Source organism: Anoplophora glabripennis, unplaced genomic scaffold, assembly GCF_000390285.2.
Source record: "Anoplophora glabripennis isolate ALB-LARVAE unplaced genomic scaffold, Agla_2.0 scaffold31, whole genome shotgun sequence".
Classification (NCBI taxonomy): Eukaryota; Metazoa; Arthropoda; class Insecta; order Coleoptera; family Cerambycidae; genus Anoplophora; species Anoplophora glabripennis.
Window position 1 is genome coordinate 1,100,390 of NW_019416897.1, and position 17,313 is coordinate 1,117,702.

Sequence of the window (17,313 nt, forward strand, 5' to 3'; positions counted from 1 at the left end):
TGAAATACATTCATTAGAATAATTTATACACAAATACTCCCATACATTATCAATCATTTTCAAAAATAATCATCCCTCTCGAGGAGTAAAATCATCCCCCAAATATACAAAAATTGTAAATAATGTGAAAAAATATTATTTTGATAACATAGAAATATTTGGCGTTTTATAACTGTCGATGATCCTTAATTTGTTCACTTTTTTTGTATTTTCAACCCCTAAATAAGGGTGATTTTCAAAAAATTTTCGAAAAACTGAAAGTGATGCTCATTTTCATTTTTCATGACGAGTATTTGGATATTTTTAGAATATTTTTAGGATTTTTCATGTCGCCTCTGTCAAAGTTTCAAAAAGAGGCGGATTTTGTGGTCACTCTTTAATATTCTAACAATTATTTACGGTAAGTTAAAATTTATAACGTTTTTGTGAGATTTTAGCTTAAATATCGGGTAGCCGGGAAATGACTCGAACGATTGTATAGAAGATTATTTTATTAAAAAATATGATACCTTATAAAGACACTATCATCATGACCGCGAAATAAAAACATCATCAACAATAGGAAACGAAATCACAATTCAACTTATGGATTACCTTGTAAATTTGGTTTGCATCTCTAAACCTAACAGACGAAATAAACGATACAAAGTGAATTATAAAAATAGGATCTGAACGATTTAAAATGGAACACCACAAGGCGGTTACCTCCTCTTGAAGAGCGCCTTCGCCCTCTCCGTCAGCTTCCGCACCCTGCCCCTGCTGCTCACGCTCGACATGAACGTGCCGTCATTGCTCGGCGCCCGGCTGGACTTGCTGTCGCTGTCGCTATCCGAGGCCAACCTCTGCCGTTTGTTTCTCGTGCTCACACTAGAACTGTCATCACTGTCCGAACTCCTATACAGGTGCACTTTCCTCCTCACCGGCCGCGCCCGCAGGTTCGTCTTCCGGCTACTCTGCTCCGATTCGTCGCTCGACAACTCTTCCTCGTCCTCTTCTGAGGTGGTGATCTTATACTGCGTCCTCTTCCCCCTCGAGCTCGGACAGTACTCTTCCTCGGAATCGGGGTTGTTTTTCTTCGATCTTTGCACTATTTTGTCCAAACTCTGGCTTGTGTCGGATTCGGTATTAGTCTTACTCCTCAGTACCGTCAGGGGCATATTGTCGCTGTCGTCGCTTTCGATCTCCTCTTTGCCTTCATCGACTACTACAGATCTCCTTTCCTCGTCGCTGGAGAAGCAAATGGAGGAGGAGATGGAGCTATTGTTGCTGGCACTGCTTCTGGACCGGCGTCTCCGACTGTTCCTTCTCTTCGCAGCCTTCCAGTTGTAGATGATTTTTTTTATGTATTCCTCGAAGATGGCCGACAGACGGACAGTCATTACATAGATCTGAGAAAAAGTGCAACTATAAATTGAGAACAGTCTTTGTATTTATAAATGGTGTAACTTTAAGTAAGGGACAGTTTTTTGTACAGAAAACTGAACTAAAATTATGTTTTAAATCAAATCAATCGTCAGTTTTGTCTAAATTGTCTACAACGTCACTGGGCAGCTCCCGAACTTGATTGTATGTGCTCATTTATAAATGTTCCCTGTTATTACTTTTTTAAATCAATTATAAGAAACTAACAGAGAGGCAGAGAGCGAAACTACAATGGAAAATAATTTCATAAGAACAGACTGCTTTTCTGTGACTTTGCAACATGTTCTTTTAAAGTCACCATAATTTTTTATGTTGAAGCAGATGGAGTGCCAAACAAACAAATTTTTGGGTGTTTTTTAAGTATCTGTTACAATTTTTTAAAACATTGATTTAGTTGGCGAATCTCAGTATCAATGACTTCTGACATATGTGAAGTATACAGGGCGATTCACAACTTATCCAAAAAAATTTGGGAATAGATACGGCATAAAAAATGGAGTCAATATTGTAAAAAATATTTTGTAAAATCCTTATAGTTTCTTAGAAAAAAATTATTAAAATTGTAGTGCTTTCAACCATTACATAGCTGGACAACTGTAGTCTCTAGCGTCATTCGTAACACGCATGGCGAGCCACATGGCCTCAGCGACTCAGAACACTGAAATCCGATGTTTACAATAGTTTTTTAGTAGTTAGTGTCAAAAATGGCTTGTGTGTATAACAACTTGGAGTTGATGGATATCATTTTAGTTTATGGTGAAGCAAGAAAACATTTTTATTATGGTGAAGCATTTGTGTTATGGTGAAACAAGACAGTATTTGTATTAGTCCATAGAAACTGAGTAAAACGGACCCAAATGTGTTTACACGTCGTTGGACAAAATTTTGATCAGTTGTTGTAACATCAGGTATGTCAAATTATTTTATTATTTTATTATTTTGCTGAAATAAAATAGGTGCTATAAAATTCTATTTATTCTTCTCCTTGCGAAATTTCTTCAAGTTTTTGCCCGTTTTTATCACTGTCGCAGTGACGGTCGCATTGCGCCAGGTCACGTTTTACAGTGGACCAGTTCCCAGTGTCGTGCAGAAGTGTATTTTTAAATAATTTTCGAATTGCCCTTTTTGATTTTTTCTTTGTAAAATTGTATTTGTAAGAGTCCCCTGTACATCCAGAATTTTTTTTTTTTTTTTAATAAGTTCTGAATCACCCTGTATAATAACAATCCACTTGATGTGATATGACAACAGGGTGCTAGGTGCACAAAAAGCAAATATAAGTGACAGTTTTTCTAAAATAACAAAAAAACTATAGCTCCATTTGAAAATTTTTTAATGAGAAAGTTGTAGGTTTTAAAAAGATCTATCGACTGACTTTTTATATGCATCGATTGGTTTGTTACTTTTTGAGATATATTGAAGAAACCATCAAAAATCTTTTTTTTCTTCGCGGCAAGTCAAAAAACCACATTTTTGAAAAATAAAAAAATATGAATTATTTTTCGGTCCTACAGTAACGATTATTAGTTTATTTTCTTCGTAGAGTTGTGTTACCAAGCTATTTAAATATTTTTAAGATTTTATTAATTTTGAGAATAAAAAAAAATTAAAAGATTGTCCTCTTTTTGGGTACGTTTTTTTCAAATAACTTTCAACTTTTACTTTATGACGACTTTTATAGAACGTGATTGCTGGTATTTTTTCACGAATTTAAAAAAAAAATGTTTTTCTACGACCTTCTGGAGCCGAAGTAACTTTTTTATTTAAAAAAAATGTACAGGACACAATTAACATTTTATGACGACTCGCTGGATGGAGGTTAATACTGAATACTTATCTTTTCAAGAAAAAAATAATAAGATATGCTTCACTGATTTTTAGTGTCAGTAATTGAATAATAAAATAAAGCGTTCAGGCGCGCTCGCTCTGGAAACTAATGACGTGCTATCTAAATGGCTCGCGCTTGCAAAACCTTTGATATTTCGACTTCTTGATCACGTACAAAAATCCTTATATACTTAATCTAGGATAGCTTGACAAGATAAACACAAATATTATAGTCATTTTCCCTTTAGAAGCAAAATAGTCCCGAAAATATTTAATTTTTATTTAATTTACATTTTTCTTAAATTTTTATTATTACAACACTATTTTTCATGTAATACCTTAATTTTGTTGTTAATTACTAACTACTACAATTACTAATATGAAAAATCAACGAAAAATATTCTATTATTTTTATTTCTTGAAAATATAAGTATTTCACGTCTTCTAGATTTTTTTTAAATAAAAAAGGCTCCAGAAGGTCATAGAAAAACATTTTTTTTTAATTCGTGACAAATATCAGCAACTTCTTTCTATAAAAGTCGTCATAGAGTAAAAATTGAAATAGTTATTTGAAAAAAACGTACCCAAAAAAAGTGAAATTTTTTCAGTAATTTTTTGACTTAATAAAATTGTCGAAATTTTTTAACAGCATGATAATATAACTCTTTAAGAAGAAAATTAACCAAAAATCGCTACTGTAGGATCATCTGCTGAGAAAATCTAGCCAATTATCGAGAACGCCTTTTTTTCAAAAAGTCAATATATCTCGAAAAATAATTAATATTTTTAAATTTTTCAAAAATGTACTTTTTTGGCTTGCCGTGGACTATGCTTACAGTAAATAGCAAGTATGGGAAGTAAATGTAAACGAGTTATAGAGTACAAATAAATGATGCAACTGTGCTACATCTAATGGTCAATTTCTACAAAAAGGCCCAAAAAATGGCAGAGAGTGACCTGTATCCCTGGTACTCTGAAAGCATGGCCGGTGTTGCCCTTGTAAGGACGAGCAAAGGATGATAGTGCAGGAAACTAATCTATAGGCTATACGTATAACTCGTAGACTAGTTGTATTTTAAAGCTTCACTGCAGGTCGCTTTCTGCCATTTTTTGGGCTCGTTGTAGATCTCAAACAGTTAGTAGCGTTACCCACTAGATGTAGCTCAGAGCTACATCTTTTATTTGTAAAAAACAAACGACTAACATTAACTCGGCAGAACAAAAATGGTGAATATGTATTTTACTTTAGTTTTATCGGTTTATAAGATGTTTTGTAATGTTGGGAAATTTCATAAAGTATTAGTTTTCATTGGAATCGAAATAGAATTTTGCGCAGTGCAATGTTGTTTATAAAGTGTTTAACCATTAAATTTATGTGTGATATGAACCCCATTGAAGGTTACACCCCGTATATTTCTAGTACATTTTTAAATAATTATACTCACCCTTGACCGCTTATTTGTGTTGTAAAGACGAGAATTCTGGAAAATAAGTCTCATGTCCGTACAAAACTGCTGAGGGATTTCGTACTTGTCGTTTATCAAGTTTTCTTTTACTGTTCCAAGATCCATTGGATTTTTCACCATTTTTTGATAGTCTGCAAAGGAAAAATGGTAAAATTTTCTAAAAGAAACAACTGTGTTCTTTTTTCGATTGTTTCTTGTATATAAATATACAATGTGCCAATAAAGCAAAATACAACTTATAAAGTGGTTTTTTAAAAGTCCAAACACACGATTTGTTAATATTGAGTATAAAATGCGGTTACCTGGGTACTTCAGTAGGTTAACCGGCACCCTAAACGGCACGGAATCCTCGCAATCCCACAACGCATCTATAAGGTTGCGAGCTTCCAATTTCCAATCGTTGGCGTCTTTCAGAGATCTGTTCGGTAATATACGTAAGTTTCTACTGCTGGAAGGTAAGATTTCGACTTCATCTTCCGTATCCGAAGAATCGTAAGTATCCACCAGTTGGTGGTAGATCGTAGGAACATCCACGTACTCCGAAGAGTGCCTGCGAGAAAACAAATACATTTAACGCGTTCGATATGTCCGAACCTGCATTTTAAAATTTTTTTACTCACTTAACAATCCTGAGACACAGCTCGGTGAGAATCCTCGCGTGCTTCACGATAATGCTGTGCCTCTCGTTGAATTTTTCCGCGTTGGTCGCCAGATACCGAATATCGAACTGCGCGGCAGTCAGTCTTCTGTAAAAGTTATTCTCAAACCTAGACTTGATAGTTGACAAGTCTATGGGGTATTCAATGACGAAGGCGTAGGAGGGGTAGACGTTGATGTCTACTGGGACGAGGAACGGCTCCGCGATTGCCAGGCCCATGACCGTCGTAATGCCAGCCACGATGTGTTGCGTGACCGACTGCCTGTTGCTATTCGGCCAGTCTTCCGGTGTGGATTTGTATATGATAGAATTCAGTTCTGGTTCCAATACCGGAACGGACTGGTTCTCATCTTCTGGGAGTCCTGGAAGAAAATTAAGTTTAAGAGTAGCCCCTGGAGACTTGACCAATTTTCAAAAAAATCCTTCAAAATTAATTCGCAGTCCTAGTATGTATGCATGTATGTATGTCGGAGGGTGGTGGAATTGTTTTACCACCGCGGCACTTAGACCTTATTAGGTCCCTTGTACACCCTCCTTCATTACTCAAGTACTTTTCTTCAAACCATCCTATTTACTACACAGGTGGCTTGGTGGCAAAGTCTCGTACAGTTTATGTATGATAGCATGGTCTTGAGTTACAGAGATTTTCTTTGCTCTGTTCTCATTACCATTTATCGGGGACCACACGCATGCGGCAAATGTTGGGCTACCCAGGTCTCTGGTAGGCTGCCAGAGCCACGTCCCCGAGCCTGCCTTAGGTCACCCATCCAAATTCCAGCCTGCGTCCGTGATGCTTGCCTCGGCAGATCCAAATCCACCGGCTAAAACACCCGGCTAGGCGGTCCCCTGGCAGTCCTAGTATAAAGAAACTAAAATGCATCTCACTTTCTGGGTCAATGGGCTCCATGTCCCAGGGGCTCATCCGCTCCTGTTCCCCATTATTCCAACCTATCTCGTAACACATGAAAGAGGAATACGGGTAAAGCTCGCTGGCGGGCGATTTGTTGATGACGTGACCGATCCACCATTCGTCGTCAATCATGCACCTAAACCTACAAAAAAATTTTTCAATTTGCAAAAAACCATGTCGAATCAACCACTTGAACGTACTTGTCGCCGATTTGCCAATTCCTCGACAACGCCATGTCGTACATCTGTTTGAGAACAAAAAAATCCAACACATCGGGCATATCGTGGTACTTTACGATGAACACCTTGCCCGTCAATCGACCCTCCTCATCCAACAGTGCCAACTTCAAGCAGCACAGTCTCGGGGGTTTGATTTCGTACTGGATGCCTATCACTTTAACAAACTCGTGGTCCTGAAACAATTGGACCTTTGCCATTAAGCGAAATTCTACATAAAATGTTAAACATGCTGTTTTTGACAGAGATCCTCACCCGAATTGGCATCTTGTTCCAAGGTAAGTCTTTAGCGCTTATTTCGTATATATTCTTCAATTGAACGGCATCTAAGTAGAGTTGATGTCCTTGAATGAAGTAGACGATCTCATCACCCATTTGAGGGTAATAGGGCGACTTCCTAGGTCTGGTCTCCGACAGCCACTCGCTTAGCCTGTACTGTTCGGACACTTTCATCTTACTTCGTGGTATGCCACTGGTGGAGGGCATGGCCGTCTTTGGAACCTGAAGGGTAGACTTTGGAGGTACCTGTTTTTTGTTATCAGTTATTACATCTTTTAAGAGGTATAGCAAAAAGGCAACCAGCAATACATTTTTATAGATTTTATTGCACAATTTGCCTAAATATGAATTAATGCACAAATAATAGACTTTCCTCTATTCTAACGCAGATTCTCTATAAAAATGGACGTAGTTTGAAATTCAAATTACTTTTTGTCGAAGAGAAATTTGTAATTTGACGCTTTTGAAGTTCATAAATTACAAATTTCTTTACATCAAAAAGTAATTTGAGTTTAAAACTAAGTACTATTTATAGAAAATCTGCGTTGAAATGGAGGAAACTGCGTTTTTTGAAATTTTTACAATATAATCATTGTCTAAACAATGATCTTGTTGTTTTAAACTGATACTTTTTAGGAAATATTATTTCTTTTTGTATAAACTAACGATTAAACCAAGTTTCAATTTGAAATGAATTTACAATTTTTTTTTCATTTACTGGGCTATAAGTCATTGTTTAAAAGTTTATGGAAAGTAACGGAACACTGTCACGAAAAATATTAATATATTCATGCATAGTTTAAAACAGTAACTTACTTTCGCCACGCCATTCTCCCTACTCTTACTGCTGGTCCCCACGTGATTTTCCTTGCTACTTCTGCCGGCCGAGCTTTCCTTGCTGTTCCTTCCACTGTGATTTTCTCTGGTACTCCTGCTGTTTTCCCTGCTGCTCCTGCTGACATGGTTTTCCTTACTACTCCTCGGCTCATCCTCGTCGTCGTAGTAATCCTCCTCTTCTTCCTCTTCATCGTCCTCTTCATCATCTTCCTGGTCCGAAGACTTACTATGAACGACTTGCCGTCTTTTCGACCGCTTTGGTGGTTCCAGACCCTCCTCGGCCATCCAGTCGGAGTATCCGGACGATTCGGAGTAATCTCCAGAAGATTCCGTGTGGTCCTCTTCCTAACATAAAATTTCACTTATTAATTTGTGCACCGCAAAATCGTTGTTAATCGCAACTCGCCTTGTATTCGTAAGTCTTTGTGGCTCTCGTAACGTATTTACTGTTCTTCTTCTTCTTCTCTTCCTTCCTCTTGATATTGTTGGAGGTATTTATACTGATCATATGAGGGCGCTGTCGTAGCTGCTTCTGATATTCCTCCATCTCGGCGTCTTTTATACACTCCCTACAAGATACGTCTTAAATTTTCTTTTACTTTTAAGAAAATATTTCATGTTCGTTTGAAGTAAAATTACCTGACTTCTTTGGCCCTGTCCAATATACTTTTCTTAAGGGTTTGTACAAGGACGTTTTTCTTCCACTCGATGTTAGGATCCCTTTGCCATTCACCTGTACTATGTCGAATCCTCTCCGTGTCCCTATTTCTGGAATTTTAAAAACTGTAATTTTATATATTTAAACGTATTTGATTATATTACGAATTTTAAGGAAAATTTTGAAAGACGAGACGCACCTTCGGCCTGGCCTGAAAGAAGATCCCGCTATCCGTAAATCTTCGTCTTGATTTTCCTCCAAAACTGCTGGTAAATGGTTCTGGGGGATGTCTTGAATAACCTCCTGCGTTCCTTTGGGAAAAACGTTTCATTCGTTTATAATTTTATTTACACAATTGAAACGCTTTTTTTTCTTTAGATTTTTTCAAATTAATTCTAAAAATCTCCCAAATTTTCATCATATGAAAAAATAACTATAGGCAAGCTATATCGAAAGAGGTTAAATTTTTTGATGAAATTTTTATGTAGCAAGATGTCATTTCAGAATAAAAAATAGACGCGTATCAGGATTTTTTTATAAATATGCACAATAATTGAGATACTGAATTTATTCTATTTGGCTGTTCTACACTTAGGCCAAGCAAATAAAATTTTTACTCAAAAAAATTCCTATCCGTGAGATTATTGCAAAATTGTCTAAAGAAACATAATACAAGACATCTCTCATCTCGTGAGTCAAAAAATTTTATTAGCTAACTTTTCTATTTAAACAAATAAGTGAGGAAAACAGTTTTTTCATTTTGCAGAGAAAACCATCAATTTTAGGGAAAAGTGACTCGCAGACAGCTTGTAAGGAGTAAAATTATCTACAAAATGAGACTTGTTAAATTAAAATCGGTTAATAAACAAAAAAGTTATTGCAAAAAACAAGAAGAGTGCCCATTTTTTAATTTGTTTATAACTATCGCATTTATTGTTAAAATTATGACAAGCTGAGGGTTTTGTCATACTTTAAAAGTGTGCCAAAAGTGGGCGCTGTAGGTGCAATAGTTTTCGCACAATTCAATTTGGTTATAACGGAGGCTCCAAAAGTTATGAACTTTAAGCCTCTATACAGGCGTTAATAGCTGGCAAAAAAATACAAATTTAAAAAAGCACCCTCTAAGATCAACAGGAGCCAAGATAAGAATTTTTTTTTAAATCGTAGCGCAGTTGTTTATAAACATTAAGATTTGAATTTATCGCAAAATAAAGTTTACGACGTAAACTACGATTTCCTGTGAATTACATTGAAAAATGTGGAAAATTAATGACTCACGAGCCCTTTAAAGAAAAGGTACTTGCTAAGTAAAATGTCCGGCGTGGTGGTGGGGGAAGCTCATTCAAGCGAGTCGCGCGCCCGAGGAAAGTGAAATCCAAAGTTCAAATTGATGCGTGCTGTAAAATTTTGCAATATCTCGGCTTCTATTCATCGTAGAAACTTCTTTGTTTTTTAAAATGGGTAAGCTTAACGAAAAAATAACAATGGGCATATTTACGAATTCGTAGAATAGCCCTGAACCCCAGAAAAATCTTTTATACTTAATTTTTTTTAATTTACAAAAATGTCACAAAAATTATTGTTAAACAAAATATCAATTAAAATTTCAATTTCGGAATTATTTTACTAATATTAAATAAATAAATGAAGCTATCGTTCATTTAAAAAGTTATTTTTCATAAAGATAGAAAAAATTTTAAATTTTAAATTGTATTATATTGCATTATAACTATTATTGAAAATGGTTGTGATTAATATTTTTTGAATTAATTTTGATTGTGGAAAAATTTTTTTTTTATAAAATTAGTAATAAATATAATAAAAAAACTTTATATATTAAAATTTCAAGATTTTTTAATTTTGAGAATTTTGCAATAAATTCAAATATTTTTAACAATAAATAATAATTTGAAAATAATTTGTGAATTTTTACTTTAATTTTACATTTAAATCGTAATTAAATATCTAACAAAATATTGAAAAAATAAGTTTACTTTGGCTTAATATATAAAAATAATCAAATTGTTTATAAGCGAAAAACGCACGATTTTTTAATGCACAAATTTGAGAATGTTAATGACAAAAAAACAGTGATATTTTTTAATAGGTCGCTTAATTACGTCTTTAAGATTACAATAACGCTTTCAGAATAATGTTTGGTTGAAAATTAACGCCTGTACAGAGGCTTTAAAGTTCATAACTTTTGGAGCCTCCGTTATAAACAAATTGAATTGTGTGAAAACTATTGCACCTACAGTACTCACTTTTGGCACACTTTTAAAGTATGACAAAACCCTCAACTTGTCACAGGTCTTATAAAATTTTAACAATAAATGCGATAGTTATAAACAAATTAAAAAATGGGCACTTTTCTTGTTTTTTTTTGCAATAACTTTTTTGTTTATTAACCGATTTTAATTTAACAAGTCTCATTTTGTAGATAATTTTACTCCTTACAAGCTGTCTGCGAGTCACTTTTCGCTAAAATTGATGGTTTTCTCTGCAAAATGAAAAAACTGTTTTCCTCACTTATTTGTTTAAATAGAAAAGTTAGCTAATAAAAGTTTCTGACTCACGAGACGAGAGATGTCTTGTATTATGTTCCTTTAGACAATTTTACAATAATATCACGGATAGGGATTTTTTCGAGTTCCTCTTTTTTTTGCTAATTTTCCTGGTCTAACTGTATATTTTGATTTTAAAGCATTAATTTTGAAAAAATTTAGCATTTTGGATACATTTTGAGAAAAATAGATAACATAATAGAGAATAACAAATGAGACGATTAGAAAAACTTACCTTCTACAATCAAACACAGCATGCATTTAAAACAAATACATATATATTTAAAGTGATTTTTCTCACTGATTACTTCCAAACTGTGTTATGAAAAACAACAATACTTACCTTCGTTACCAATAACGATATTTGGCACTAGTTGTTCAACATTGCAGAATTCCCGACCTGGAACCAGTCTTTGTAACATGGGTGGGTAAGGATTCCCGTCCATATCCACCAGAAACGGAGGCGGCATGAGATGTGGAGGTATTTGTGTCTGTTCGTCCAGAACGTAATGGTTGGAATCCCGAACCAGGGGCCTGTAGTCTGTGTGGAAGAATAATTCTTTCGGAAGCTGAAAAGTTCATAAAAATATGTTCCGTAATATTGCTTGAAATTTGCTTGTAATACCATCAATAGACATGCACTAGCTAGCTCTCAAAATTTAAAAATAAACAGTTTTCCTACAAGTTCCTTATATATTCAGTTTTTATTAACTGGAGGTTTTTCATTACCGCTACACATTTATATAAGGAAAAATTAGATACAGGATGATACACAACTTATCCAAAAAAATTTATGAATAGATGTGTCATGATAAATGGAGTCAATATCGTAAAAAAATTTTTTGTAAAATCCTTAGTTTCCGAGAAAAAAATTATTGGAGTTGTAGTATTTTCAATATTTACATTGCTGGGCTACTATGGTCCCAGGTGATTCTGAATATTGAAATCTGATTTTAGTATTATCGTTGTTGCGATAGTGTGTACAATAGTCTTTCAAGCGTCAAAAATGGCTTACGTGTATAGTAACTCAGAATTGATGGATATTAATTTATGGTGAAGTAAGACAACATTTGTGTTGTGGAGAAGCAAGACAACATTTGTGTTTCTTTGTAGAAACTGAGTAAGAACAATAAAATAAAATTTTTTCAAATTTTTGTGCGTGCACCCCTGTTAGTAGTTCCAGAACAACATTTGTGAATCACAGTCGCAGCCGCCTGAGATACATTATCTTTATACATTTTTATGATAAATTAATTAAAGTTACGTACTTGTTCAAAGAGTGGGCTCCCAGTTCCAAACCCGAAGGTAAGTATGTGGCCGTGAGAGTCCGAAGCCGCTATCATGGATCCATTCGGGCTCCACTTGACGTCAAATATCGCCCCATAACCCTGACCTTCTATAGTATTCAAGAATCTAAACACGATTTCTCCCTTCAGGATGTCCCAGATGAACAATTGCCCATCGTGCCCAGCCGATAAAATTATGTTATTGTCATGAGGATGGGACTCCAGTACATAGATTTCATCCGTGTGTCCGGGAAGGATCTTCTCTAATTGTCCACCGATCACGGTCCAAATTTTTAACGTGTGATCGCTGACGGCCGTTACGACACAGTCGTCGGACTTGTTCCAGCAGACCATAGTCACTTTCAGCTTCTTTGGGTCCGGTTCGGAAGTGTTTGTTGCACTAATAAATACTCAATTTAGTACAGAAAGATTGGATCTTGAATATTCTAATCTAAATAACCTTAATTTAACAATTTCAGCTACTACTACAAAAATTTCCTTTTATTGTGACGTAAAACTCAAAAAATAAAAATATTTATGAAGTGACATTTTTCAGAAATCTTAAAGAAGAAGGAAAAGCCATCTAAAATAATTCGAATAAAAATCTGTGAAAAATCTTATAAATATTGAATTATTAAAAGCCTCAACAAAAAATTCAATGTCAATTTCATAAAAGCAATAGCGATTTCAGTTTTCATCGCATTTTTGTGTTTAAAATTGCTCATGTTTACAATAGAACCAATTTATTGATATGTTTGTTATTAGTATTATTAGTATTATGGTCACAAAAGATTCACTTTATTTTAAATGTGAGGTATTGGTACCGTTTAAATAATTATCAAGTGGATAGGTTACATAATGGACCATTACCATGGACTACATGTTCTCCAGACTAAAATCTATGTGATTTTTACCTACAAGGCTGCGTTAAAAATTTGATGGGTAAGATTGAAATGAACACGGCAAAGAATTTACGTGTGAACACCTAGAAAATGTCATGGAAATAATTTGGGAAAAACTTCGTAGATACTTCAAGTGATAGTTTGTGTGAACGAATCCATTGTTGACAATTTCGAACAACTTTAGGCAAATCCGGACCTATCCAAATTAGAACATTAGTGTCGTAGCGTTTTGATTGCTTTTCCTATTTAACATGAAGTGTCAAAATTGACACAAGATAGCAACATTTTCAGTGGCGGCTCGTGACATTAAGAATAGGCGAAGCATATTCATTGATTGACTAAAAATGAATCTGGAAAACTGACTTTCGCGACAAGGATTTTCATTTAGATTTTATAAAATTAAACACGGCACACAGAAAAGTTTTTTTAAATAAATACTTCCACACAACCACTTATACTCCGAATACCACTCATTCCGAAACTTCAGAACGTACACTTTGTCTTTTGACTTCCCCTATTTTCAACATCGAGAGAAGGCACAGGTCTCTTGCAATTTAAAAAAATCCTTTTTCCATCTCGAAAATGGCGTTTCCAATAAAATACATACTGGATCATACATAGGAAACATTTCTACAATTATTGACACAAAACAAATATTAACAAAGAACCGTTATAATCGTGCACTGAGCGATGTATCATATAAACTGTTGGGCAGGCGATGGGCGATGGCCGCCTCGTTACCATGACAACTGTCGTAAACAACGCTACGAAGTGAAGCGAAATACAAGCTGATTTCGATCTGCGTCAGTTGCTTAACTATACATTGTATGGTACAAGGTTGATATTCGCGCTCAACAAAGACAATGTTTCTTTAGAAAGTAGTCAACGCGCAACTATTCAGTTTATTTCTGCGTATAAAACAAACATTTTTAATACAGAATTAAACCTAGATTATAAAATTTGTATAAAATTAAAAACAAATTTATTTGTGATCGTTACTGAATATTCAGAGCACTGAAAATTGTTTATTTATTTATTTATCTAGTTATGCTAGTAAATTGTTACAATGAGCGATGTTTTGCCTGAAGCTAGCTGACTTTAATATAAAATAAAATAAAATAAAACTACAAATCTCCATTCCGACAAGCAATGTTTCACTGTTGAAGTCCTAGTGCTCGAATATCCACCAAATCCCATGACTTTTATAACAAATCTTGCACATGCGCTATATGAGCATGTCCTCACAGAAAGAATTCAAGGATCGATAAATTCCGACAACACGTAATGATCGAATTTAATAAAAAATCAGTGGAAATAAATTTTTGGGATTTTGAGAGAAACTATTCGTATCTCTCCACTAGCACACGTACTTCTATCCGTGTGCAATTAATTTTTACCACTTTCATTACATAAATCTCATCATGCGGTATTGAACGTCTTGAAAGATACTTTAGAAAAGCAGACATTTTTGAAAAATTTGTATCTCGAGAACTATCAATTTGCAGAGCCATATTCAAATAAAACAAACATACCTCAGGACATGAAAAACTAAAATTGACATACAAAACATATAAACCCCATATTTTCTTACTTGCTAAGCTTTGCTGTCATATCCAGGTGAATACTCTTCCACTGCTGCCTCTCAAACCACCAAATGATCGCCATCCCATCCTTGCTTCCCGACAGAAACCTCAAACCGGAATGAGCCCACTGGATGGAATCTACCCTGTCGCTGTGCGCTTCTATTTCCAAAATGCGATGGGGACCTTCGTCACCTTTCATGTAATAAACTCGTACGTTATGATCGGCTGAACCTGTCGCTAAGAAAGTGCCACCTGGACTGAACGAGGAGCATATCATTTGCGCTTGCCCAGGCCTTATTTTCTCCTGATACAAAATCGGAGTGTTCCTAAAAATTCACAAATTAAAATTAAGGGGTATATGACCACTGCATAATTTTCAAAAAGTACATGCAATATTCTAATAAAATCAGATTTAACAACTATAAAAATTTGTATCAGGAAAAATCGGTAAGATCACTTAATTTAGACCATTATCGGTACTTGCACTTTATTTAGATAATATTTAAGTAGTAGATATTTAATGATACTGTTTTAGTTACCTGAACTCGACTTTTCCACAAGAATCATAAGTGTATGTCCAGAAGGCAATCGATCCATCACCACTGGTGCTTATTAAGTATCTGACGCCCCAAGATGGTGTTGGACAGAAATTTACGGAAGTTATCATTCCCGTATGCCCTGTCAAAACTGCTAGAGGAGTCCCAGTCTGCAGGTTCCAAACACGTAAAATTCTGTCGATAGATCCAGCAGCTAACAATGTATTTTCCGAGTTAATAGCGATATCCGTTATTTCAGAATTAGCACCTCGAAATGCTGCGATAAGACGTCCAGTATATGCTGACCACAGTTTTATTAACAAATCATCAGCACCCTAAAGAAATTGTATTTTATTAAATTTTTTGTCATATGAAAGATTAAAAATACATACTGTAATTATATATTTTCCCGAGTGATCAAAAAGCAGACAATATACAGCCGATAAATGTCCTAATGTTGTTCTTTGTATACGTATACCTTCGTACAGTCTTGGAGAAATAGCTCTATGCCGTGAAAGTGGCCCAGAAACTTCCCTACCTCTAATGGAATTAACTAAAAAATAATAAAAGTATATTTGAGATAAAAATAACTTTTTAAGGATGGATATACTTACTTATGTTGCATGAGGATGTTAACTTTTGTATTGGCACCCCATGTTTCCTAGCTACATAATTAAAGTACTGCCTAAAATTTATCAACACATTATTCTCATTATAAATATTTGGTTTAAAACTTAAAAATGAAGAAAAACTCTTATTATTGTACAATGTAATTCCCGAGGAATTAGTTGCTTGGTAACATAACTGCAGTAAATAATCAGGACGTATATTTGGAAACTGTTTTATCATGTCTTCAACAGTACGCTCATGTTCGTTTCCTTCCCAGTCAATACGTCTGGGTAAAATCTGAAAATGAAAGAAAAATATGTAATACTAATTTAAAAAAAAAATAAACAATAAATTGAAATTTATTTTGTCACAGGAAACTATGTATTACAATATACCTTATTTTCTTCCAGTTCTTCATTGAACACCTAAAATTTAATTGGTTAATATTAACAAATTTAAAAATTGTATCTCAAAACATACCTTCAATGTTTTCTTTAGTAGGCCAGCAGAGAGAAATCTTTGTATTAGAAAATATACATCTGAAAATAAATAAAATCAATATACGTTGTTATAACAGAAATTACCAATTTATCTTACCACTAATTAGAGTTAATGATTTATCTGCTTCCATTTTCTTATTAATTGGCTTTTCTTTTTATGACTCTAATATTTAGTTTTTTACTATTTACATTTTCTTTTAGGTTATCATTTTGACAACGATTGTATATTTATTCATGATTATCATCACATCAAATTATCCTTAGTAATAATTTCCATTATATAAAAAATGTCCCGCAAAATGCAATAGAGTGGGGAATGGGGTAGCGAATTTCTTTCAATATCAATCAATATTCAATAACCTTTATATAAAATGATAATTGTTGTAATGGAATGGGGTAGTCATGGGTAACACCGTGTTGAATGGCGCTTTTGTGTTGACACCTCTCTGGGTGTCATGGGTGCTGAAACAGCCCGCGTGACACCATGACACTTAATAACACCCAAGATGGCAGAAATTGCGGATTGCGAGTTACTAAACTGCGCACGGTGTTACGAGTCACCATCCTGATTCTCGATTATATTATGACACCGCGGAAGCGCGATTATGGGAGTTAAGGGGCCACAGAGTCCCCGATTTAATATTTTTTCCAAAACTTATTTATTAAGTATATAAAACTTGTGAGTAAAACAATTTAATACTCAAAATATACCTAGGTATTTTAATTATTAAAACTCAAGTCGTTTAAAATATCTATATATTTACATAAAACACGAGTAAAAATAAATCTCTTTGATAAAAAAAACACCGCAAAATTAAAAAAAAACAAAACTAAAACTGAAACATTAAAAAAATACTGATAGCTATGGTTTCGTAAATAAAACAAAATAATCAAAAATAAATTACAAAAATTGGACTAATTAAAATTATATTGTGAACTTGTAAAGGAACCGGCGTGTCATAACGAGATTGAACGCGGCGCAGACACGCAGACAGTGCCACACATCTGCATCTATCCGATCCAGGTTACTGTATCATGTA

At 34.4% G+C, this 17,313-nt stretch overlaps 1 protein-coding gene across 2 annotated transcripts; it reads right to left on the reverse strand.

Annotated features, from left to right (window-relative positions):
* Positions 1-489: 489 nt before the first annotated feature.
* On the reverse strand, positions 490-16,463 carry LOC108905741 (bromodomain and WD repeat-containing protein 3). 2 transcript variants are annotated; one of them, XM_018708747.1, is made up of 20 exons: positions 16,371-16,463; positions 16,254-16,312; positions 16,169-16,198; positions 15,779-16,070; positions 15,557-15,717; positions 15,168-15,499; positions 14,637-14,954; positions 12,126-12,543; positions 11,201-11,426; positions 8,493-8,604; positions 8,275-8,403; positions 8,042-8,204; positions 7,615-7,980; positions 6,775-7,020; positions 6,484-6,695; positions 6,259-6,425; positions 5,336-5,735; positions 5,018-5,265; positions 4,695-4,846; positions 490-1,388 (listed from the first exon to the last, which is right to left on the reverse strand). In XM_018708747.1, exons 1-20 carry the CDS (start codon positions 16,402-16,404, stop codon positions 702-704), a joined length of 4,752 nt encoding a protein of 1,583 aa, XP_018564263.1. In that variant the 5' UTR covers positions 16,405-16,463; the 3' UTR covers positions 490-701. The 2 variants fall into 2 exon arrangements, with proteins under 2 accessions (XP_018564263.1, XP_018564262.1); XM_018708746.1 differs by having other exon boundaries at positions 6,775-7,044.
* Between the last annotated feature and the right edge of the window lie 850 nt (positions 16,464-17,313).

What these genes read in the sequence shown, in the direction of transcription:
- LOC108905741 (XM_018708746.1), bottom strand. Translation starts at nt 16,404, where the DNA reads ATGGAAGCAGATAAATCATTAACTCTAATTAGTG. An exon ending in TCTTTCAGGCCAGGCCGAAG is followed by an intron (nt 8,404 to 8,492) that starts GTGCGTCTCGTC and finishes TTAAAATTCCAG; the next exon opens with AAATAGGGACACGGAGAGGA. An exon ending in ACACAAATAAGCGGTCAAGG is followed by an intron (nt 1,389 to 4,694) that starts GTGAGTATAATT and finishes ACTTTTTCTCAG; the next exon opens with ATCTATGTAATGACTGTCCG.